The 21,379-nt window shown below is 40.3% G+C and overlaps 3 protein-coding genes across 3 annotated transcripts; all 3 read right to left on the reverse strand.

Moving 5' to 3' along the window:
* Positions 1-167: 167 nt before the first annotated feature.
* LOC148422121 (apelin receptor A-like) lies at positions 168-2,448 on the reverse strand. Its single transcript, XM_088417278.1, has one exon. It carries the CDS (start codon positions 2,429-2,431, stop codon positions 1,418-1,420), a length of 1,014 nt encoding a protein of 337 aa, XP_088273404.1. The 5' UTR covers positions 2,432-2,448; the 3' UTR covers positions 168-1,417.
* A 2,977-nt stretch (positions 2,449-5,425) lies between these two features.
* Positions 5,426-9,147, reverse strand: ndufa9a (NADH:ubiquinone oxidoreductase subunit A9a). Its single transcript, XM_088417047.1, has 11 exons — positions 9,034-9,147; positions 8,486-8,662; positions 8,304-8,401; positions 8,124-8,215; positions 7,897-8,038; positions 7,432-7,534; positions 7,291-7,361; positions 7,105-7,181; positions 6,752-6,847; positions 5,748-5,814; positions 5,426-5,666 (listed from the first exon to the last, which is right to left on the reverse strand). The coding sequence occupies exons 1-11, from the start codon at positions 9,086-9,088 to the stop codon at positions 5,496-5,498; spliced, it is 1,149 nt and encodes a 382-aa protein (XP_088273173.1). The 5' UTR covers positions 9,089-9,147; the 3' UTR covers positions 5,426-5,495.
* A 568-nt stretch (positions 9,148-9,715) lies between these two features.
* On the reverse strand, positions 9,716-20,938 carry dyrk4 (dual-specificity tyrosine-(Y)-phosphorylation regulated kinase 4). The gene is given in 15 exon segments (XM_088416189.1): positions 9,716-10,817; positions 10,819-11,021; positions 11,775-11,956; positions 12,056-12,185; positions 12,414-12,474; positions 12,602-12,774; positions 13,066-13,147; positions 13,543-13,681; positions 14,197-14,337; positions 14,422-14,558; positions 15,499-15,662; positions 15,830-15,980; positions 16,249-16,404; positions 18,295-18,372; positions 20,418-20,938. Coding segments are annotated over 15 exon segments (1,875 nt in total). The 5' UTR covers positions 20,439-20,938; the 3' UTR covers positions 9,716-10,760.
* Between the last annotated feature and the right edge of the window lie 441 nt (positions 20,939-21,379).

Consider the following 21,379-nt stretch of genomic DNA (forward strand, 5'->3'; position numbering starts at 1 on the left):
ACCACACAGGCTCGGGGAGAACATGCAAACTCCACACAGAAAGGCCAGAGCAAGGTGGATTTGAACTCAAGTCCCTGACCTGTGAGGTGGACGTGCCAACCACTGCTTCAATGAGCTGCCCATAAAAATAAATAAATACATTATATTTAAAAAAAATAACACTGCAAAGGTGGTCACCTGCTAATGCTTGCTACCATGCCACCAACAGTATTAGTTAACAATGCTTTTAGTGATTATACAGTAGTGATGATACTGTAACACATTTTTTATGTGACTGATCACTGGAAGAATGGACATCACAAAAGTGTGGGAATATTTCCATTATTTGCATAGGGAAATTTGTACATCACAGCCAGGGCTTTTGTTACTGATTACCAGGGCAATTTTGACTGACAAATTGGCCCGTAACCCAGCATGGTTAATGTGGCAAATATTTACCCAGCCCCGCCAGCCTGCACACAAAATACGTACACTGCGCTGCTATCCATCCTCACGGTGTGTAAATGATATCAAGTAAAATGTATAATTTAAAAAATTGTGTGTGTATGTGTGTGTGTGTGTGTTTGTCCAGAGGTAATGATATCAAAGCAGGGGCTTTTGAGGTACACGTATGAGGAAGCGGAAGAGATGATAAAACAGAAAGATAACAAATAGGAGTATTTTCACCTTATTTCCTGTTTTCAGAACATCAGACTCAGAGAACTTTGCGCCACACTTACTGCTAGCAATTGCGTTTACAATTACGCCCATCAGGTCTTATTTTGGGACCGATTGCAAAAAGCTCATCCAAGTGAATGATTCAACACACTAGATCACCACATCATCATCTGTTCTTTGTTCTTTACATGTTTTGTTGTGATTGTTGATGTGGAGTCATTTTGGTTATGTCAAGAGAAATAGTGCCAATAGGGCCATAGTTTGGACATCTCTGCATTTACACATCATATTTAAGACACGACAAGAGCAGAACAGACACTGTAAATTTTATCAATAGATGATATGATTGACTGTGGTGAGGCTGGCCGCTTGCTGCTTCTCTTTCCCTCCCACACATGTATTAGAGCTGCAAATACAAAAATTCAGCAATTTTCTGCGTGCCCTGCCATTGTCAGGCGACCAGTTCAGGGTGCCCCCAGAAAATGGATGGATGGATAGATAATTACAGTAAGCTATGGATATTAATGAAATAAAACAAATAATTACGTGAAGCAAAGACCAGGGAACTACAATAGAAATGTCTTTATGCAAACGATATTCTTTTCATTTGTCTAATGCAGGTGAGGCTCTGCCTGTCTTGACCACGCATTCCTGCGTGCCGCAAAGTACATCACATTTGGTCCCTTGAACGTAGTCACCGGGCCAAAGAGTCAAGAAACTGAGGGTATGTCCTCCAGCGAGTCCTCCAGTCACGCTAGACCTAAGTGGATACCTGGCGGGACTTCTTGAGGTGAAGCAGGGCCAGGCAGCGTGACCTGAACTGCTGGTCTAAGAAGGCATAGAGGAAAGGGTTGACGCAGCTGTTGATGAAGGCCAGGCTCGTGGCGAACGGGTAGGCTATCAGAAAGAAATGTTGGAAAGCGCAGGTGGTGGGAAACAGGTCGAGGTAGGAGAGGACCCCCACGCTGTTCAACACGTGGTAGGGAGTACAACAGGTGGCGAAGACCACCACGACCGTGGTGATGACCTTCAAGAGTCGCCACTTGCGTTGTTCGTCCTTGTGCCGGATGTTGAAGTGGCGCATCACAGCATAGCCGATCAAAGTGTAGCATACTATCATGGCCAGAAAGGGGATCAGGAATCCCAGGGTGGGCGCCGACAAGCTGAACACGGCCACCCAAAGGCTCTCCCGACGCTTGTTGCTCACCACCAGACAGAAGTCCATGGTGCACGAAGTGCGGTTGGTGCCCGGTACTTGCCAGGTGGTGTGGAAGGCGATGGCGGGCGCGGCCAGGAGGCCCGACAGCACCCAGACGGCGGCAAGGGCGATACGCATGTGGCCGCGGATACCCAGCTGGGTACTGGACAGCGAGTGCACGATGGCCATGTAGCGGTCGAAGCTCATGCAGGTGAGCAGGAAGACACTGGCGTACATGCTGACGATCTCCACGAAGCTGATGATCTTACACACGGCCGCCCCGAAGGGCCAGTGGTCATCCATGGCTGTGTACACCGCCCACAGGGGCAGCGTGACCATGAAGGCCAGGTCGGCAAGAGCCAGGTTGCCAAAATACACGTCGGCCGGCCGTCGCTTCCGCCGCGCCCGCCAAACGGTGAAAATGACCACGCTGTTGCCGCACACGCCCAAGATGAAGATGAGCACGATGAACGCCGGGATGAACAATGGGGTGGACATCTGAGAGTAGTCGCACGTGGTGGTGTTCGCTGCCCGCTCGTCCTCGTAGTTCTTGCGATAGCTCTCGGTAGGCTCCATGGCTTTTCTCTCTTCATCTGAAAGTGGTGTGCGTCGCCGCTCGTGAGCCCTGCCGACTCTTACGCAACCCTGTGAGTCGTGAAACCACCCAGGATGCTCCCCCGCACACGCTCCTTCACAACACGACCAAGGGGAAAAACATCCACTCATTTGTAACTCATTTGTCACAGTATTATTGTATTATATTATATTATATTATATTATATTATATTACATTATATTATATTATATTATATTATATTATATTATATTATATTATATTATATTATATTATATTATATTATATTATATTATATTATACAAATAAATACATACAAATAATAAGGATGTTACATTTTAATCTATTAAACCTATCAACATTATACTTCTATTCTTCAAGGACTTTGTTTATGATATGCATGTTTAAAAAAAATAGTGCATTCTACCAATTCATTGTGCAAAAAGGTATATAAGCTATGTAAAGCCACCTTACCATTTACTGTGACTAGGTTCCCTGGTCCATTGGCAATAAATGTCTTACTCCGCAATAGGTTGGCTTTCCTCCACCATGTTTGACGATGGGAATTTTGTTGAATGCTAATGCATAAACTAACTAAAAATGTGCAAAGTTATGAGAAACCACCAAGTCAAAGATCAAACAAAAACTCTTACAATTTTAATGATCGATTGTAATACGGTATACTATTGGAGGGGTGTCCAAACCCAGTCCTGTAGGGCTGCTGCTCTGCATGTTTTCTGTCTTCCAACATACCTGATGCAAATGATCCGCTTATCAGCAAGTTCAGTGGAAGCCTGATAACAATCCTGATTATTTGAAACAGGTTTGTTGGAGGACATAAATATCCAAAACCTGCAGGACAGCCGCCCTCAAGGACAGGGTTTGGACGCCCCTATACTATGGTAATATGAGAAAGATACTGTTTTATAGTTTGGTTGCAAAATTGCAATCAGACTAATCCTGTGCTTTTTTTTCAGAATATCAAAGGAATAAAATTGGTGCAACACCTTCATTACAAATAATGAAATCACAACCATTTAATTATTTTAAATAAATTATCCTAAGGATAATCCTGTTATGCTAAGGATGGTTGGAATTTTAAAGCCAAAAAAAAAAAATCCTGCTGGAATGGTGCCATGATAACCCAGTGGTGAGATTGAAAATAAGCGAATTTTGCTAAAAATGTAACATGAATTGTCTGAACATGGAAAATCAGATTTCCCATGACAAATTTCTGAATACGTCATATTGAAGAAATGACAAGAGCAGAACAAACACTTACTCATCGCATCATCTGTTGTTACCCGGTATTTTCATCAAGAGGGAGTTCTGTTGAACTTTGCTATTTCTGATTTTGTGACAAACCGCACAATGTGCGTAGAGGCTTGCTGCCTCTCACATTTGTATTTGAGTTACAAATACACATATTCTGCAATTATAATGATAATGTTATGGAAATTATTTCAATCAAATGTAAAACCAGTGTTAAGCAAAGACCAAAGAGCTACGAAAGATAACAGTTTCGGTGAACATTTGTTTTTTCACTTGCCGTACGCAGGAGAGGCTCTGCTTCCCCTGGCCACACATCCCTGTATTCCACAAATTACTTATTGTTTGGGCCCTTAAAAATTCTCAACTTTTACTCATAGGAAGTGTTCTTTTTTTCACTTCGGCTTTCAAGAAATCTACCTCAGTATAAATAAATACAGATAGTGAGACAGAATTAAATATGTTATGGGATATAATATTTATTCTGTTATTTTCTTCTTCTTCAATATTTCTTTAAGCTTTGTCAAAAGCATTTGTCACACATTAAGATTTTCTTATAGTTTTACAAATGGACGATGAAAATATGCAGTGTTGAAAATTCAGAACAATAAATAAAAATGATCAATATTTTGCTCATGATAGATAGCAATAATATCAATAATAAAAAAAGGTGGTATGGTTTTAAATGATATATTTGTATGTTTGTTTTTAACATTGTATTCCGGATTGTTAGAAAGGTAAAACAATTAATCATTTTCTTTGGCTCGCACAATCAGTGGTTTGATTTCATTGGTTAGATGCCTTTATAAGAATTTCATTCACTTGTCTTAGGGGCTACTAATTCACTTCTTGCCATTTTTAGACAAAATATTAATGTAATAATGAAGGTGTTTATATATATATATATATATATATATATATATATATATATATATATATATATATATATATATTCTTGCAGGATTTTGCTTTCACTATACAGGGAAAAGAAAACTATGCCTTCTACTCATTTGTTGTGCAAACACATTTCTGCTTTCTTGGGAGTTCACTTCCTTTTATGTGATTCACAAAATATTTCTTCTGAATAAAATACTGTACACTTTCTGTCACTTCCTGTCTCTATTTCACTCCTTCCCATCTCTCCAATGTCATTGATAATCGTGATGTTCCGATAATCCTCGTAATGGTACCATTTAGTGTGAGTAGGGTACCTGGCCCATTGGCTAAAAAATTCCCTCAACACAATACGTTCTCATTGCATCACCTTGCTTGACAGCAGGGATTGTGTCAAAATCAAAGTAAAGCTGACAGCAGCTGAGGCATCATAAGCCAATAGACCACAGAGTAAAGGATCTGTGATTAAGCACCTAGCATTGATTGATTGAGTTCTCGAGGATTGCTAAACGTTGATTTTGGGGGCAATTCAAGTGAACATTTTAAGACTTTTACCTTATTTTCCAGATGGTCTATTAAGTAAAAATGCATTCACCCAACATTATCATCTATTGCAAGCTTGCAATATGAAGACAACAGCAAGTCACATTTATTACATTCTATCTGTATACGTATTGCAGGCACATTGTACTATAAGTTTTGGAGACATTCACACCAGCTACTGTATGATGCTATTCTAACACAACTTGTGATTTCTGTGCCGTATTAAAATTAAAATACAACTTTATGGACAACACCGGATACTAAATATGCCTGGAAACAATACAAAACACTTGAGGTTTAACATGTACTTTTATTTACAGGATGAATTTTGAAGCAACAATCAGACATTGATTGAATGCTTTAGTAGTTGACGGTCTTTGCTGGCTTTGTTGCGTCCAGGTCGGCATCCAGGAAACGATATCGGCGATGACGACGAAGAATCTCAATCGCTCTTTGCTCTACGGTGGAGGGCGTGATACCAAGATCCTCTAGACCAGGAAGTCCTGGGTATTTCATGTCACTCGTATGAAACTGGAAAAAAAAAGTTATCAAGTTAAACTGATGGACTTTTGTGAAATTTCTATAAGCTTCTTCCATAGTATGTCATTTTACCCTTTCTACTTTATCCGGGGTTGTCCAGGGCTCAAATGGGTTCATTGCAAACAACCGGGCGGCCAGGCTGAAAGCAGAAACGTAAGCTAATGATGAGATATAACAGATATTCAGGTGGGAATTCACTTGGTTGGGGTGCCTTAAAGAGACTTGTAGGAGAACATTCAGAAGAACGTCACCACTCCATTTAACTTTGTGAAAATGGATATAGTGTTCCAATCCAAATAATTATGCAAAGTCAATTCGACAAAAATGTTTCATGAAGAATTGATGCAAATGTCTGTCAGTATAATTTTCAAGTCATCAGTAGTTTCATTCAAATTTTGTTGCATCTCAGTCGTGTTGGGATCTGACATTTTGGCAAGTCACCAAACACCTGCTGCTCCAGCCATCTGGGCCACCTAGGGCTGCACGACACTCATCGCCATTGGTAAAAAAAAATCTGTTTGAAAATTAGTCTTCATGTATTCCTGAGACCACTGCAACCGTTTCTGCTTATGAGCATTGTCTAGGGGTGGCTGAATATTAGCTTTGAGCACACTTGCAAACTTCCAGGGACTCCAGGGGCGCCAGCGGCTTTCAAATACCTCTTTGCTGCTTCACAATGGCCTTTTAGCGGCTTCTTTCTTGCTCAGAAGTTGTCTGGCAGAAACCTTTTTCTTTTGACGTGATCGGCACAAACTCACCTGTGCTCTGAATTAGCAACAAATGTCTTTACAGTGTGATGATCAAGCATACGTTTTTTGAAAATATCCAATGTTTCTAAACTTTGAGCAAGGTAGAGTACTAGCTTAAGCTTTTCAGCAACAGAGAGAAATATTTTTTCCCCATCTCACTTGAAACTTGTGGCCTGCTTAGTAATGTGAAACATCCCTTTTAAGCAGTTTAATGAGAGACAACACAGAATAAAAACCTTAAAAACAAGTAAGAAAGAAATCCTAAGCTTCAAGTGTATCAGATGAGAAACAACCAAAATTGTCAAACTTTTACTGCTGAACACTTACAGAAAGAGTGGGCGGGGGAGCGGATAGGGCACAAATGGTCTGTGAGCGACGGCGTAGATGTACTCCACAAGGTCATGGAGCAGGTACCGGTTGGGACTGCAAAACACAACGGACACAAACCAAAACAAAACACTGCATCACGATAATGCCTTGATGTCAACTGGATGTCAACTGGAAGTTTTCCTTGAGCGCGAGTAAAAAGAAGTGAAGCCAGTATGCACACTAATGTCTCAGTGCTTAATAAGACATCTGAATGTCTTTTGAACAATGTGTACATGCAATGCAAACTACATAAACCACAGAATGCACATAGTAAGGTTGTGTCCTGTCAGTGAAAACACTTGGTCACGTACCCAACTAGTGCGTACGTCTTGCCATTGGCCTCGGGGTCTTTGATGGCGCTGATGATAGCCTTCGCCACATCGACAACCTAATGAAGAAGACGACTTTTTGACAACTGAGTGGCATACAGTGCTACCAGGGTTCTACACTAACATTTATTTCTTGAGACAACCACCAGAAAGAAAACGTTATCTTACGTGAATAGGCTGCTTGACAGTTTTCTTTCCGAGGCCGATAAGCGGTATGGCGTTACCAAACCAACGCATGTCTGAAGGAATGGCATAATGGTGAGAGAAGCTTTGATTTGCACTTTGCTTGTGATGCACGGTCACTCTTACTTGCGTAGTAGTTGAAGAACCTGTCCTCTCTCCCAAACATCTCTGAGGGCTTCATGATGACGGCGTCCGGAAACTCATCTCTCACCGCTGTCTCTCCCACAGCCTGAGACACAAAATAGAGCAACCGTTCTCAAATTAGGGTTTCAGACTCCCTGAGTGAATATAAGGCACTTCAAGGGATAAGTGAGATTTAACAATGTTCCAGCAGGCGTAAGCAGCTTTAATTCAATGTTTATTACAAACCTTGACCTGAAAACCAGTTGACGTTCATATCTGTAATTATAGGTGTACCTTAAGGTGTACCCTTTGAGGTGTGTAACGACACACCTAGCTGTTAGCATAATGACAAGTCCACTGAGGGCAAAGATGTAAACTGAACAATATGACTGCCACATATCCATAATGAAGCTATCACGAAATATGCAAATGTATACACACGCCATAATCCCATAGCATGTTTCCAACCTTATTCCTCAGGTATTTGGATGGGCTGCGGATGTCAGCATTGAGGTGAGACACATGGATTAACTTTGTGATGCCAGCCTCTCTGGTTGCTTTAGCGATCTGCTGAGGGATTTTCACAAAGACATCCTCAAAATGGTAATTCCTTCACAAAAAGACAAACAGAACTTCAGTTATTACTAGTTTTCAAAAACAAGCTGGCAATGGGAGTGTGTCAGGTCAGGTCATACTTCGTTTCCCACTCCCTTCCCACAAGATTGATGACCACGTTGGAGTGCTGCAAAGCTTGTTTGATGGAGTCTTTGTTCCTAGCATCCCACTCCTGCAGTGCCACAAAATCAATGTGAGGTCATCAAGAAGGATTTTACCGTTTTGACTGTTAGAACGTGACTGAGCTCTAATTTACAGACCAAGAAAATGATTTGCCCAAGGTCCCCCATAGGCTTGAAATACATAGTGTCATACTGATCACAGCGATGCGGTACGACGATCTGTGAGCCAATCCGACCTGAAAAATGCACCAAAAATGTGCTACCAAAAATAGGCGACTGCTTTTTTTTTTTTTTTTTAGCAAATTTCCCTCTGCACTCACCTAGCCGATTGACCACGTATCGCCCCAGGAATCCTGTGGCACCGAACACCGTGGCGGCAATGCCACTGGACGATGAGCGGCCTCCCTTCCCTTTGGGGATGACAGCATGATGTAGTTTCCGCTGCTGAACTGGATCCACGTAAGAGGTTGACAATGCAGCAGGGGGACAGCAACCCTCTAAATGGATAAGAGGTACAGTACACTTGAGATGCCAGCTGTTATATACACATAGTAAATGATCTTCAATGCTATTAACTTCTCAATGAAAAAGCTTAACCTGCAAGTACGTGATGCGCTATAGGGGAAAAATAGTTAGAAGTCCTTAACCTTTCACGTTCTGTCAAGTAGCTGTTGAAATATAAACAGCTAACAATAGCAACTAGCTAGCGTTAGCCGGCGGTCCATTAGCCAAGCAGAAAAGCAAGGTCAATCAATACGCGCGCGCGCTGGCAGTGTGAGCCTGCGTAAAGCCGTTGTAGCAGTCATACATAAAATATACATACGCGTATGAAAACATACTGAGTTAGTACTGTCTTGACGTTACTCACTCGTAATCTTTGGAAGGACACTCGCAGGACGACCAGCCAGCGCGAGAGTCGCCATCTTTACCTCTACGGCATGTACGGAGGGCCAAAAACACGGAAATCGTGAACTAAGGCAGCAGTGTCACAAAGGCATCGAGGCGGGTCTGTATTCAAATTATCTTTTAATTAAAATTTCACGCTCCTTGTACCGAGATCCTGCTTATTTATAGATGTACTGTTCACTAGAAAGAAAGAAAGAAAGAAAGAAAGAAAGAAAGAAAGAAAGAAAGAAAGAAAGAAAGAAAGAAAGAAAGAAACAAAGAAAGAAACAAAGAAAGAAAGAACGAACGAACGAACGAACGAAAGAAAGAAAGAACAATTCTAGTTAATATTTATCCATTTTCTAGAGCCGCTTATCCTTTGGCCGCAGGGTTGCTGGTGCCTATACCACCTGGCTTCGGCAATAGACGGGGAACGCAGTGAACTTGTTGCCTGCCAAATGCAGATACATATAGGAAGCCAAAAACTTTAATACATCCCAAGGGTGCTTTTGAATTAGCGAACGACTATTACTTTCTCATAATAATTGGTTGACTGGTTGGCTAATTCATTTCATGGTAGAATATTCGTTTTAAAGACAGTGCTGATTATATAGGCTACTCATCATAGTAAAATTATAATCGCATGAAAACATCAGACACAAATAGAATAATTACCATTTTATTTAAGCATCAAATAAGTCAAAATCATTCATTTTAATGTCATTTTCAGTCTAACCTATTTGAATCTCAAAGGGCTGGCCCGAAAGTCACAAAGGACATAACTACCTGTTTCAAATTCGTGATGAGTCAAGCCAAAAACAATCTGCGTGAAGATAAATATGCATTTCGGCACTGTTAGCCAACAGCAGGTAGGTTTCTTATTGGACAAGTAGAAGTCAACAGTTTTTACACACCAGTAAAGTGCAAGATATCTAATACTGCAAGGCACAAACTAAGATTGTCTGTTAGTATCTAGTGTAAAAACATTTTAACCGGCATTAAAAAATATTATCATACAGTAACAATAAATAGGTATTCTGTACTACACATATTTTTGGACACAATATACAATTACTTTAATCACAAATACATAATTGTTGAGGTGCCCACGTTTTACTAAACATAAACAAAATGTTTGCTAAAACAAATAAATGACTAATAAAAGCAGTATATGTGCTCCAGTTAAAATGTGTAAGACGTTGCGTATCTACGTACAAAACAGTTTTGGCTCAGCCTGCATTTCGCGTACAAACATTCACAGTTAAACATGCAAAAGACCATGAGGGAAGGTGAGACTAAAAATCAACAACAAAAATGTCTCAAAATATAAAATACAGTAGTTAGAGATCTCAGTGCGCAAGGAATAATGATAATTAAAAAAAGTTTTTATGACCATCCCCATGTAACATACACATATTACAGGTGCTATATTTTCATGTATTTTTTTTCTATACATCATCCTCTAACATCTTGCCACTCACATCGCACAATTGATCGGCCATTCTCCTTATAAGTGTCTCGTGATGTCATGTTCACACTAAAAAACATGGCAGTGTTAGTTGTAACCTGTTACCATCACCCTGCAGGAAAGCTAGACTAATACCTTTGATTTATATTCCTGACGGATAAATTGAAAAGTAGGAGCAAATCTTTCCCAAACCCATGTGGGTTTCCATTTTAACTTGAACGCAGCACAAGTGTCCTCTTCTCTTACATGATGGTAGGCAAACACTGAGCAGGCACGAGGCTGTCATGCCTTTCCGTGTTCTTCTTCCTCCTGATGTTCGATGACGATTTGAACGGGCCCCTCTAAACCGCCATCCTGAAACTTGGAATCTTCCCTCTCGCACACCTCATCCTCTGCTGAAGCCCCGATAGGCCGCAGACGCTCACCGGGGGTTGTCTTTGTGTCTGAACTGTGTCTTTTCAGCTTGTCATCATCGCTGTTTTCTTCGGAGCTGAACCTCTCTGCTGTACCAAAACAAGAAAAAATATTACGATTTCTGCTTGTTGGGATCCTTTATTTTGAAAGGAATGTCAACATGACATTTGGAAAATTGATTTTCATATGCTTGACAAACATTACACTTGAACCTTTGAGGTTGAAGACAATCTGTTCAGAGGTTGCTGGTTGACATCCTTGTTTGGATTTTGAGGCATTTATCCAATTAATCGGTGGAGTCAAACTCATTTTGATTATGCGCCACATTGTAGTTTTTGTGACTGTGATCTCATACATGGGGTTTAGGAAAGGTTTTAAGCATCAGAAAACTTAAAAAGCATTAACAATTTTTGAGCATTTATTTTTCAGCGTAGTCCCCATCATGGCCTGAGAACCTGCTCCATTGACGTTGAAGCATTTTCATCCTGGTGTAGAAGAACTTTTTTTGTTTGGGACATGCATCACTGCTTCTTATACACTATGTTTATTTAAAGGTTTTCCTCCACCCCTCTTATACAATAAATATTCAATCACCTCAACAAATCAAAAGTCAGGAATAATGGTTTGTTAAACAATTGTTTAATGTAATGATTAATGAGAAAATGCTTGAAATATCTTTTATTGTTTATTGTGACATTTGCAATTTTGGTAGAACATTTGAGCAAATTGACATAATCAGTTTGACATCCATGTCATAAATAATTGAAATAACAATAATCTCATGTTGCCATCATCATATTGTTACAGGCAGACTTTAGCGGTTCTACTTGAAAAGTACTCACCGGATCCGCTGTTAGCTTGTTTGGTGTAATTGTAGTCACCATTTGTCTCTGTGATTATGACACTGTCCGAAAGCATCTTCCCCGATGATTTGCTTCTGGGCTTCACCTTGTTGAAATTCCCCTCCAGGATCCAGTCATGCTGTAAACCCTCATCTGGAGTCATTCGTTTCACTGGATCCCATCTAATTGGTACAGGGGATAAAAACAAAGATTTTTTTATAGCAGGGAAATGAGATTGGTGCCCTTCTTGAAACTAAAGCAGAACTGGAGCATGAACATACGTGAGGCAGCGTGTGACGAAATCTAAAAATAAAGCGTCATTTGTTTTGAGTGTAGATGACAGCTCCTTGGAACTGGGTCTTCGTTTCTTTCCCTTACTGTTAGTGATGTTTCTGGGATTTCCTTTTGAGTCTGGATATCAGTACAAACAAAGCTGTTATTAGAGGTGCACATGGATGAATCAATCCTGCATTTTTTAATAGTCTCGCCTACAAGCACAAATGCAGATTTAAATACATGGAAGCTCAACAAGATTATTACAGGAAAAAGGCTCATGTATCTATAATTATTTTTTTCGGTCGGCGGGCAGAACTGTCTTTTATCAGTCACTGACTCTAATCTGACATCTTGACATCTTACCAAAGAACAATCTCCTCCTGGATGCAGACTGGACAAAATCATTTGGGGGCATTCCAAGAAGCTGCAAAAAAAGAAAAAAAAAAAACACATAGGACACTTTGTTCTGCTGCATCAAATACTAAATCTTACTCTAATATGCAGAATCATTCATTCACAGCACATGTGAGAGTGATTAATTGCATGCACACCTCCATGATGCAGGCTATCTGTTCCACTTCACTCTCCCCAGGGAAGAGAGGGTACCCGGTATAGAGCTCAGCCAGGATGCATCCCAGACTCCACATGTCAATGGCCATGCTGTAGGGGTGACCAAGGATGACCTCTGGGGAGCGGTAGAAGCGGCTCTGGATGTAGGTGTACACTACCGTGGATGAGATGAAGAAAGCATAAATTTACTCCCACTTCTAATTGGACCGATTTTGAATTTACTTCATCTAATTTGACTGAAAACAGTGTTCGATCATTGTGATGAGCGTCTCTTAGGTGGTTTTGCCTTTCAATCTGTTGAGTAACATACAATGAATGGATCGTATCGAGGTATGTGAATCTTGCGATTTCTATCTCGCTTTATAATTACAGGATTAACTAGAAAATGAAGTATCCTGTCAGTACAGTGAGAGATAAAAACTCACATGCACATATATGTTCTCACCTCTTTGTTGTTCATAACAGCTTGATCCAAAATCAACCACCTTGATGTTCCCCGGTCCTCTCTGAGACAATAGGATATTCTCCTGTTGAAAAAAACCTCTTTTAGTTTCTCTTCCAAAGGCCCGTTGTAATATTGTATAGCTTCACAAGCTAGCATACATGTTCTACTAGGACATTCTACATTGCTGAGCAGGGTGACTAAAAAATAGCTACTTTATTTGCGTCTTAAAAGAGCTTCTTCTCCAGTATTATATTTTGCCATAAAATACAAATACTGTAATTAATAAATACAAGTAATAAATACAAGAAATTACAAAGATGAGTTGTATTTATTTGCTCTAATTTTGACATTGTCACTAAACTGTTGGTGCATCCTGTCCATATAGAAAACACCAAAATTTGACCCTAAAATGAAGGGTTCTCTACACCGGTATTCCCTACATTTGGGGAATTACAGTAACTGGTTCTGCTTGAATACCGGCTTGAGGTCGCAGTGTATGATCTTCTCTCTGTGGAGCATCTGCAGGCACCTTAGCAGCGCATGAGTGAAGCGACGAATGAGAGCCACACTGAAGCCCTGGAAGTTGTTCTTCTTGATGAGCTCGTACAAATTCACCCTGACCAGGAGAAATGAACCGTTGCGATTTTTTAAATTGCACTGGGATTGATATCAAGGTTGCACAAATTGTTGTCCTTTTATTCAAGTTTCAAACTTTTTTTGACGCACATTCCAGTTTAATGGGGTCCCCTGCACTTGAGAATAATACATGATTGTTCTCCTGCTTACTGTTGTGATGAGCTGGTCTATGGATGGTGTAATTGGAGCCTCCACCATGAAGCAAGGAGTAAGAGATAGGGCTCTAATCAAGGCCTTAACTAAAGGATTTGGTGACAGTAATGTAAGACAAGGTGGCAGTCCAAGACGTCCTCTAAAGCTCTTCCATTTAAAGGGACACACAAAACTGTGCCTGCGGTACACACTAATCACGTAACCCCTGATCCCTTCAAGTCACACAGTGACATAAATGTGATACCACCCTGCTAAGGCCAAGCGAACCTAAACATAGTCGGACCAATTCTGTCCATGTTTTCGAGGATGCTGTGGAGCAAAAAAACAAGAGCTTGTACTCACCCGAGAAGCTCAAAGGAGATGCAGAGGTGATTTCGGAAGTAGAAGTACTCCTTCATGTGGATGACGTTGTGAAGGTTATCCTTGTCTTTCCTCTTGATCACATCCAGGATCTTCAGCTCAACTAAAGCTTGGTGATGAAACCTGGGGACCGCGTAATATATTGAATTGCATATTTTACCACCGGCCACAATACACCTCCAAAATTAAAAAAAAAAAAACTTGTACCGCTTCTTGTTGCGAATCATCTTAACCGCCACAAGTTCATTAGTCTTGTGGTCCAAGCATTTCAGAACCTGCCCAAAGGAGCCTTTGCCAATCACTTCAAGTACTTCAAATCTGTATGCAATGTGGTCGTGCAGCACCTGCAACAACAAAAGGAGGGTGTTTACTATATGTCTAAATATTAAAGGTGGGAGTCTTTGACTGTCATAATTCACAATTGATTCTGATATTTTGGTCTATGATTTGATTCATAATTTTTGATTTAACATGATTTGATTGACCATGATTATAGATGTCTAAAGCATCGTCATGATCTACTCTAGTGAGCTTTGCAAGACAGAATGACAATTGGAGACTTTAAAGTGCCATTTTTGTACAGTTATTGAGTTTTGGATTGTAAGAAGAATTTTTAAAGTTTTATTTATTTTTTTTTTTTACATTTTTCCACTTAAACAATGTGTGGACCACAACTGCTACCCAATTCTTATTTTCCTTGCATTGGGATACTAAAAACTAAAATGGAAGACTGACGCTTTGTTACTTGATTAGATATTGTAAAAATTGGTGAATTAATGGAGCATTTTATTGTATTTCTATAAAATATCAAAATAATTCTTCCCCATCATTTGTCTTGATTTATGTCATCTAGCACAGATTGATAGAAGGACCACATTTTTAAGATATTTACAGTTTTTTACGCTTTAAGCTTTATCCTTTTTTTTCTGTCTGAGTTTGAAATGTCGATTGCATTTGAATGAAATACCACAGAGATTGTGGCTAGGGCTAACGCTAGAAACTTGTGCCGTATTGTATTCTGACAGCGTAATTGATTTAGCTCAGTTTCCTTAACCAGTGATTGAATATGATTTTTAAATGGAGGTGTGTTGGATATTGGAAGAAATGTGATGTGATGGCAAAAAATAAAGAGATAAGGAGGCCTTAAGTTAGCTGGTTACAACCACTGCTGTAAAGGCCAGCTCCGAACAAAAGTATTCGTTTTCTGGACATGTTTAAAAACGATTTTAATAGACCAATTGGTGAAGGAAAAAACACCATCTTGTGGTTGTATCGTAACATTACCCTGATGTAGCTCCCATGTTCATCATCGTATCCGCAGTTCTGCGGAGCAGCTTGGGAGCCCTCGATCTTCTGAGAGCCCAACCCGAGGAACCAGATCTCTGTATATTCCATAATTTCCTCCATCTCAAACTCAGTCAGACGATCTTGGAAGTTGTTGATTGCGTCTGTTAGCAGATTGGAAGAAGAGGAGGACCAGATGAGTCAGATTGGCATATTGATCAAAGAGCAGAGGAGGGTGAACAAGCTAGTGAACATGCTATTCTTTACAATGACTCAGTGAATAAGATTACTTTGAGTGTGTGATATTTTACTCAGCTCCATGAAAACATACCTGTGGGGGACATTGGGAACCTTCGACCCTCGGGTGCCTTTTCTTTATTCAGCCTGTTACTGAAGAGTTTGTTGTTGCGGGACACTGATATTTTATCCATGGCTGCACCAAATCGCATGGTGAAGTGCTGAGTGGGTTTAGACCTTTCAATCTGTTCGTGGACATTCAAATATCAGCTTTATATTGTCTTACTCTTTTATACCAAGATATCCGAAGAGCCTGCAGTTGCATGTCTTTGACAATTGACAACACGGTGACTATAAGGTGTTTGACAGAAGTCATATACTGCACAGTACCTAAATCAGTCACCTTGCTTTGAGTAATAGTATCGACAAAATCGACAAAATTTATATAGCCATCTTTCTACTCAAAAGAACAATAATGAGACTTTGGTGAAAATGAAATAATGAGATCCATACTGTGTTTGTTTGGTAGTGATTCTGGACACCCTGGTTGACAATTTGGGGCAAGATGTGGTCAGACTGGTGCTGGTGCTGGTTTTTGGCATTGCTGACAACCACCTGGACCACTGGAGGCTCGAGCTGAGGCAAAGTTCCTACCCCTGGGCTAAATTTCTGTCAGTGAAAAAAACAAAAGACCTATACTCATTAACTTCACCGTATGACGAAACGATAACGATATTAATCGTATAGAATGCAGGATGAGATGTGACGAGAAGGACACTGATAAAGACAGATGCAGTGAGGTATAAGAAACGTACCCACAATGAAAGAAGTTGAGCAGGTCAGCGAATGTGACCTACAAATGAATGATATCTTTTTTACACTGTCCTTACGCGCCTCTCACAGCTCCTTTCATCTGTGTGTCTTTGTGTTGAGCTGATTGCTTTTTAGTTTCAGGCTCAGGTGATCAGAACCCCCAGCAGGGAGAGGCTGGAGTTACAGAGGGTAATGGGGACAAAGTCCTACAGGCCCTGACTAAGCCGGGTCGCGGTGCCGCCTCTGGGAGCGTTGTGGGGGAGAAGAGCGGCAATCTACTCCTTTCTGGCTGCCATCAGGAATACTGTACTCTGAGAGCCTGATGGGTAAAATTAAACCCCTGTCCAATGCCAAGAATTAGATATCGTAAAGATCTATATCAGTATCACAGGCGGAATTACAGAGTGAATTTAGGGCATGCCTTTGTCTTGTTAGCTGCCAATCCGAAAATATGTCCAGATAAATCAATTACAATAACTTTGTTCTTACAGTACATTTAGTTTGAATAAAAAATAGCATTTGTGACTTGAGATATACATTTTGTTCTCACTAAAAGCCCGTCAGTGCATTTGATGTGGGATTTCTGTTTACGTGCTGTGCTGCTATGGCAGATCTTTATGATGCACAGATAGAATCAAATATACTTGCTGACCCCTGCCATAAACGGCATATGAATTAAATCCAGCTTGTAAATCACTGGAAGGCATTCAGTAAGACATTCCTATACCAAAGAAAAAATGCATAATTTCCTGCAAAGGATGAATAAGGCATCTATCTATAATGTGCATTGGGTCATACAAGCAAATGTGCACTGTACAGGAAGTGATACTAGTGAATAAATATGAGTCATAGAAAAGTATCTAAATCTATGAACTTTTTATTTTTAATTTGTTCAGGCATTTGGTGTGAAAAATAATAAAACAAGATTCTTATAAAGTGTATACAGCATAATAGTACTGGCAATAGTGGTGCCATATTTAAAAAGAAGGTTTTGTGCTTTCGATAGCGCTGTGGTTTTCACCATTAATATTTGGGAGAGGAATGCAAGCGCAATACTGTGATGAAACTTGAAATCTTGGTGGATGACAAAGAAAATAAACGCTACTCTGTTAAATGAAAACAAAAATCTACAATCTAAAAACAGTTGGATTCAAAATAACTATGGGACGACACATTTTTGGGGGGGCAATTTGACCTAATTTTCTGGGATGTTTGACCATCGCTTATCAACCTAATAAAACTAATAAAACAACCCAACTACAAAACAACACCTTTCTGGGGAGGTTACTTTGAGTAAAACTACCCAGACATTTAGGTCATGTAGACCCAAATATGGTGGTTGGTCCTTTTTTTTAAACTCATAATATGTTTTTGTTTTGCGTTTTAAAGTGTTTTAGCGTGCACTGTACTGATTTGATAATTTTGATGACGGTAACCACATAATTGCATCCCTAGTGTCTATTGTGAATAAAATTGCATTTCAGACAAATCTTGGTACACTTAATAAATTGATGTACTGTATTTGAATTCTTCCAATATTGTAATCTTCGCAGAACCCACAAAAAGAAATAAATTGCAATTATGTGCATTTTGGTGCACGTGCTTAATATATCAGTTTCAATGTCGGTTTGCATGTGCAGGCAGGTTTTTGCCCTGTTTCGCATGTACACGCTTGAAGGAATTGAGGCCTACAAAATGTAAGAATGTTCATGTTACTGCAAAATTTCGTAGTGCTTAAAATCTGACCTGTAAGCAGGATCGGCTGGTCCCAAGACGACTGCCCTCTGCTTGCTGTCTGTGAGGGAAGGCCTCGGGACGTGCAGTCTGGGGGAGGAATATTCATGTATAAAGTACAGCTAAACATTATCTACAGCCAAATCGTATTATTCAGAAGTGGATCGGAGAAAATAAAGCAACAGAGAATTAGAAAGTCACACATTGCCAGACTTGGGAATCCTTTAACACTTCTAAAAATAAAAGCAGTCCCGAGGAAACTGCTTCTCATATACATATTCTCATATTCATCTCTTGTCATACCAACACATGCACACATATGCACATACACTCACTGAGGGAAGCCGAGCAAGATCTCAGCCATGCTACCAAAAATAATGCACTGAGGTCTAAAAATATATGCTTTGTGTATAAACCCAGCAAAAACCAATCTCTGGCATATGCTGCACTTTTCCCTCCTGGTCTGCAGCGCCTGAAAATGTGCCAGTGGATGCACACGTGCATGCCTGAATGTGGTCAAGCGAAGCAATCTCTGTGACTTTCGTCTTTCACATTCTATAAAAAGGAACTGGGGTATTTGGGATGAATCCCCTTTGCCACCAATCTGGCTGGCACGTGCCTTTTTAATCAGGGCGTGAGCATGTGCTGGCTCCCATAGTGGTGAAATAAAGCTTAACCCCGTTTGAAGATACAGTACATGCTGATCACTCTACCTGCCGGGGTGGGGGTGGGGGGGGGGGGGGGGGGGGGGGGGGGTTGGAGTGTGGAAAAGCCATGGTGACCAGGATAGAAACGTGAGCTTTTATCCATGTACTGTGTTTGTGACAACAAAAGAATTGCCCCAAAAATACAAAATCATCTGGGCTGTAGATGAGCACGTTAAGAATGGATGCTCGAAAATAAACAAGATCCTAAAAAAGGTCTCTTCGCTTCAGTGTCCTTATTAAAGCCATTCCGTTGATAGGATGGGAGGATGGGAGGTCTTCACTGTTGTAGTCATGTTACAATCTGAAGCTAGTGACTGGTAGGTCACTGTGGCAGGCTGGCATGTTAAAATAAAACCACCTGGATAGATAAGTTGACTAATGAGTGTTGAGCTTGTAGAAGCCCTGTGACGTCACATGACCAGATGTAGAGTCATAACATTTTAACGTTATTTACATGGTAAATGGTTTTCATTCATTCCATTTCACATTCTCCACCACATGTACCACAGAAAACTATCAACTGACATTTAATTGGTCTGAAAACTGTTTATTGACGACAGAAGAATACCTTTACCTTATGGATCTCAGCCAGCAAAGAGGAATTAGAGGTAGCGCAAATAAATGCTCATCTAGGCAGATGTTACACATAATTCACCTGTTTGTACTACTGAGTATTGTCTTTTGGAGAAATCTAGTGCTGTATTGTTAGAAGTGTTTACTAAAGGTAATGAAATTCAACTATAAAACCACCGAGTGCTCAAGGAATGATTTGACTCAGTGGGATTCTCTCTGGTCACTTGGTCATATGGTAGACAAATGGAGCAATACCGTAATAGTTCAAATCATTACATTAATTTAAAAAAAAACATTTTTAAACTGTGCCATGTCAACTGCTAAACGCCAATGCTCAAACAAAGGACTGTAATAGGAAGACATGTGATTTATTGCATACATATGTGGTCAGAAGATTTAGGGAAACTAGGAAATTAGCATTTATGTGGAAATTGTGGATGGAGAACAGTGAGCAGAGACAATACTGAGATCATCAACAAATGAAATCCCCTTACTGTATCAAGCCAGCATTTTCTGGGAGATCAAGTCGCCACTTAGTCACCCCAATATTTGCATGTTAATACATAATCCAATGAGTTCAAATTTAAATAGAATAAAAGCTCAACATTTTGCACTTTATTTCATGTCACGTTAAATTGTATAGAGTACATAATTTGTAGTAAATCTGATTGCAGAGGTATTATTTCTTGAAAAACAACTACATCTTCTTACAATTTGCAACTGTACCAATAATGTGACACAAATACAAATAAAAAAGCTATAGTAACAGAATTTACATCACCATGAAATAAACTTTTGACTAAATAGGTATACTTGGAACGCTATATGAATGGGAAATAAAACAAGTTTTCTCACCTTATTTATCTCTGGCAACATGTTTATAGTGTGAATCTGAAAAGTGACTCGAGTTTATAAAATCCAGGCAAAAAGAGGCATCGTATCCAACTCGAACTGCAAAACTCTGCTGCCCGTGTCCTTCTGAGTTACGAGTGCACGAGTCCCGTAGAAACCGGTCGGAACCGCGGATTAAAAAACAAACAAACAAACTCCGCACACCAGGTTTTGCGCGCACTGCTGCCGTCACCGAAGTGAAGATTATCGTGAGAGGCAGGCTGTTGTAGGCTCTGCGCGTCGTGACGCGACCGTGAGCTAAGGAACCACCTGGTCAGGTTTCTGCCGCGGACAGCTGGGGATGTCCCGATATAGATGCGTGCATGTGTCTTTTCTATCCCTATATGCTTCTCGGCCCACCTACACGGAGCTGCCCCTCTCTCAACACCGACGCTCCGTGAAGCAGATTTCCACCGACGCACATGCGTACGTCAGCCAAGCCGCTTCGAATTCTCCCGAGACTATCTCACAATCTCCACTATGGAGCGGAGTGCAGGATTCCCTGGCAGACAACAAGCGTGGTCTGCAGCCTCTCTCTCTCTCTCTCTCTCTCTCTCTCTCTCTCTTTTTTTTTTTTTGGTTTGCAGCCTCTCACCGATACCTTCCCTCCTTCATATGACATCACAAATAACTGTATATACGGTATCACCTTTCAAATACTGAACAGGCCTGAAGAAATACTGTATGTTTGCTATGACCACAACGGATACACATGCAGAATAATATCCAACGTAAGAGATGCCTCAACAAAAACAAAAATAAAAATTTAACAAGGTTTCTTTTGCTGTAATTTTAGTTTTCAGGCTAGTTCAACTAATAGAGATAATAAAGGTAGTAAAATTATCAAGAGCAGATCTTATCTCTTATTGCATGCAGCACAATTCTACAAAGTTAAACACTATTACACTCATCAATTAAAGGCTGAA

Source organism: Hippichthys cyanospilos, chromosome 6 (assembly GCF_059441005.1).
Source record: "Hippichthys cyanospilos isolate Australia breed blue-spotted pipefish chromosome 6, RoL_Hcya_1.0, whole genome shotgun sequence".
In the NCBI taxonomy this organism is placed as follows: Eukaryota; Metazoa; Chordata; class Actinopteri; order Syngnathiformes; family Syngnathidae; genus Hippichthys; species Hippichthys cyanospilos.

What these genes read in the sequence shown, in the direction of transcription:
- LOC148422121 (XM_088417278.1), bottom strand. Translation starts at nt 2,431, where the DNA reads ATGGAGCCTACCGAGAGCTATCGCAAGAACTACGAGGACGAGCGGGCA.
- ndufa9a (XM_088417047.1), bottom strand. Translation starts at nt 9,088, where the DNA reads ATGGCGACTCTCGCGCTGGCTGGTCGTCCTGCGAGTGTCCTTCCAAAG. An exon ending in TGTCCTTCCAAAGATTACGA is followed by an intron (nt 8,663 to 9,033) that starts GTGAGTAACGTC and finishes TTATCCATTTAG; the next exon opens with AGGGTTGCTGTCCCCCTGCT. An exon ending in CTCCCCCGCCCACTCTTTCT is followed by an intron (nt 5,815 to 6,751) that starts GTAAGTGTTCAG and finishes TTCTGCTTTCAG; the next exon opens with CCTGGCCGCCCGGTTGTTTG.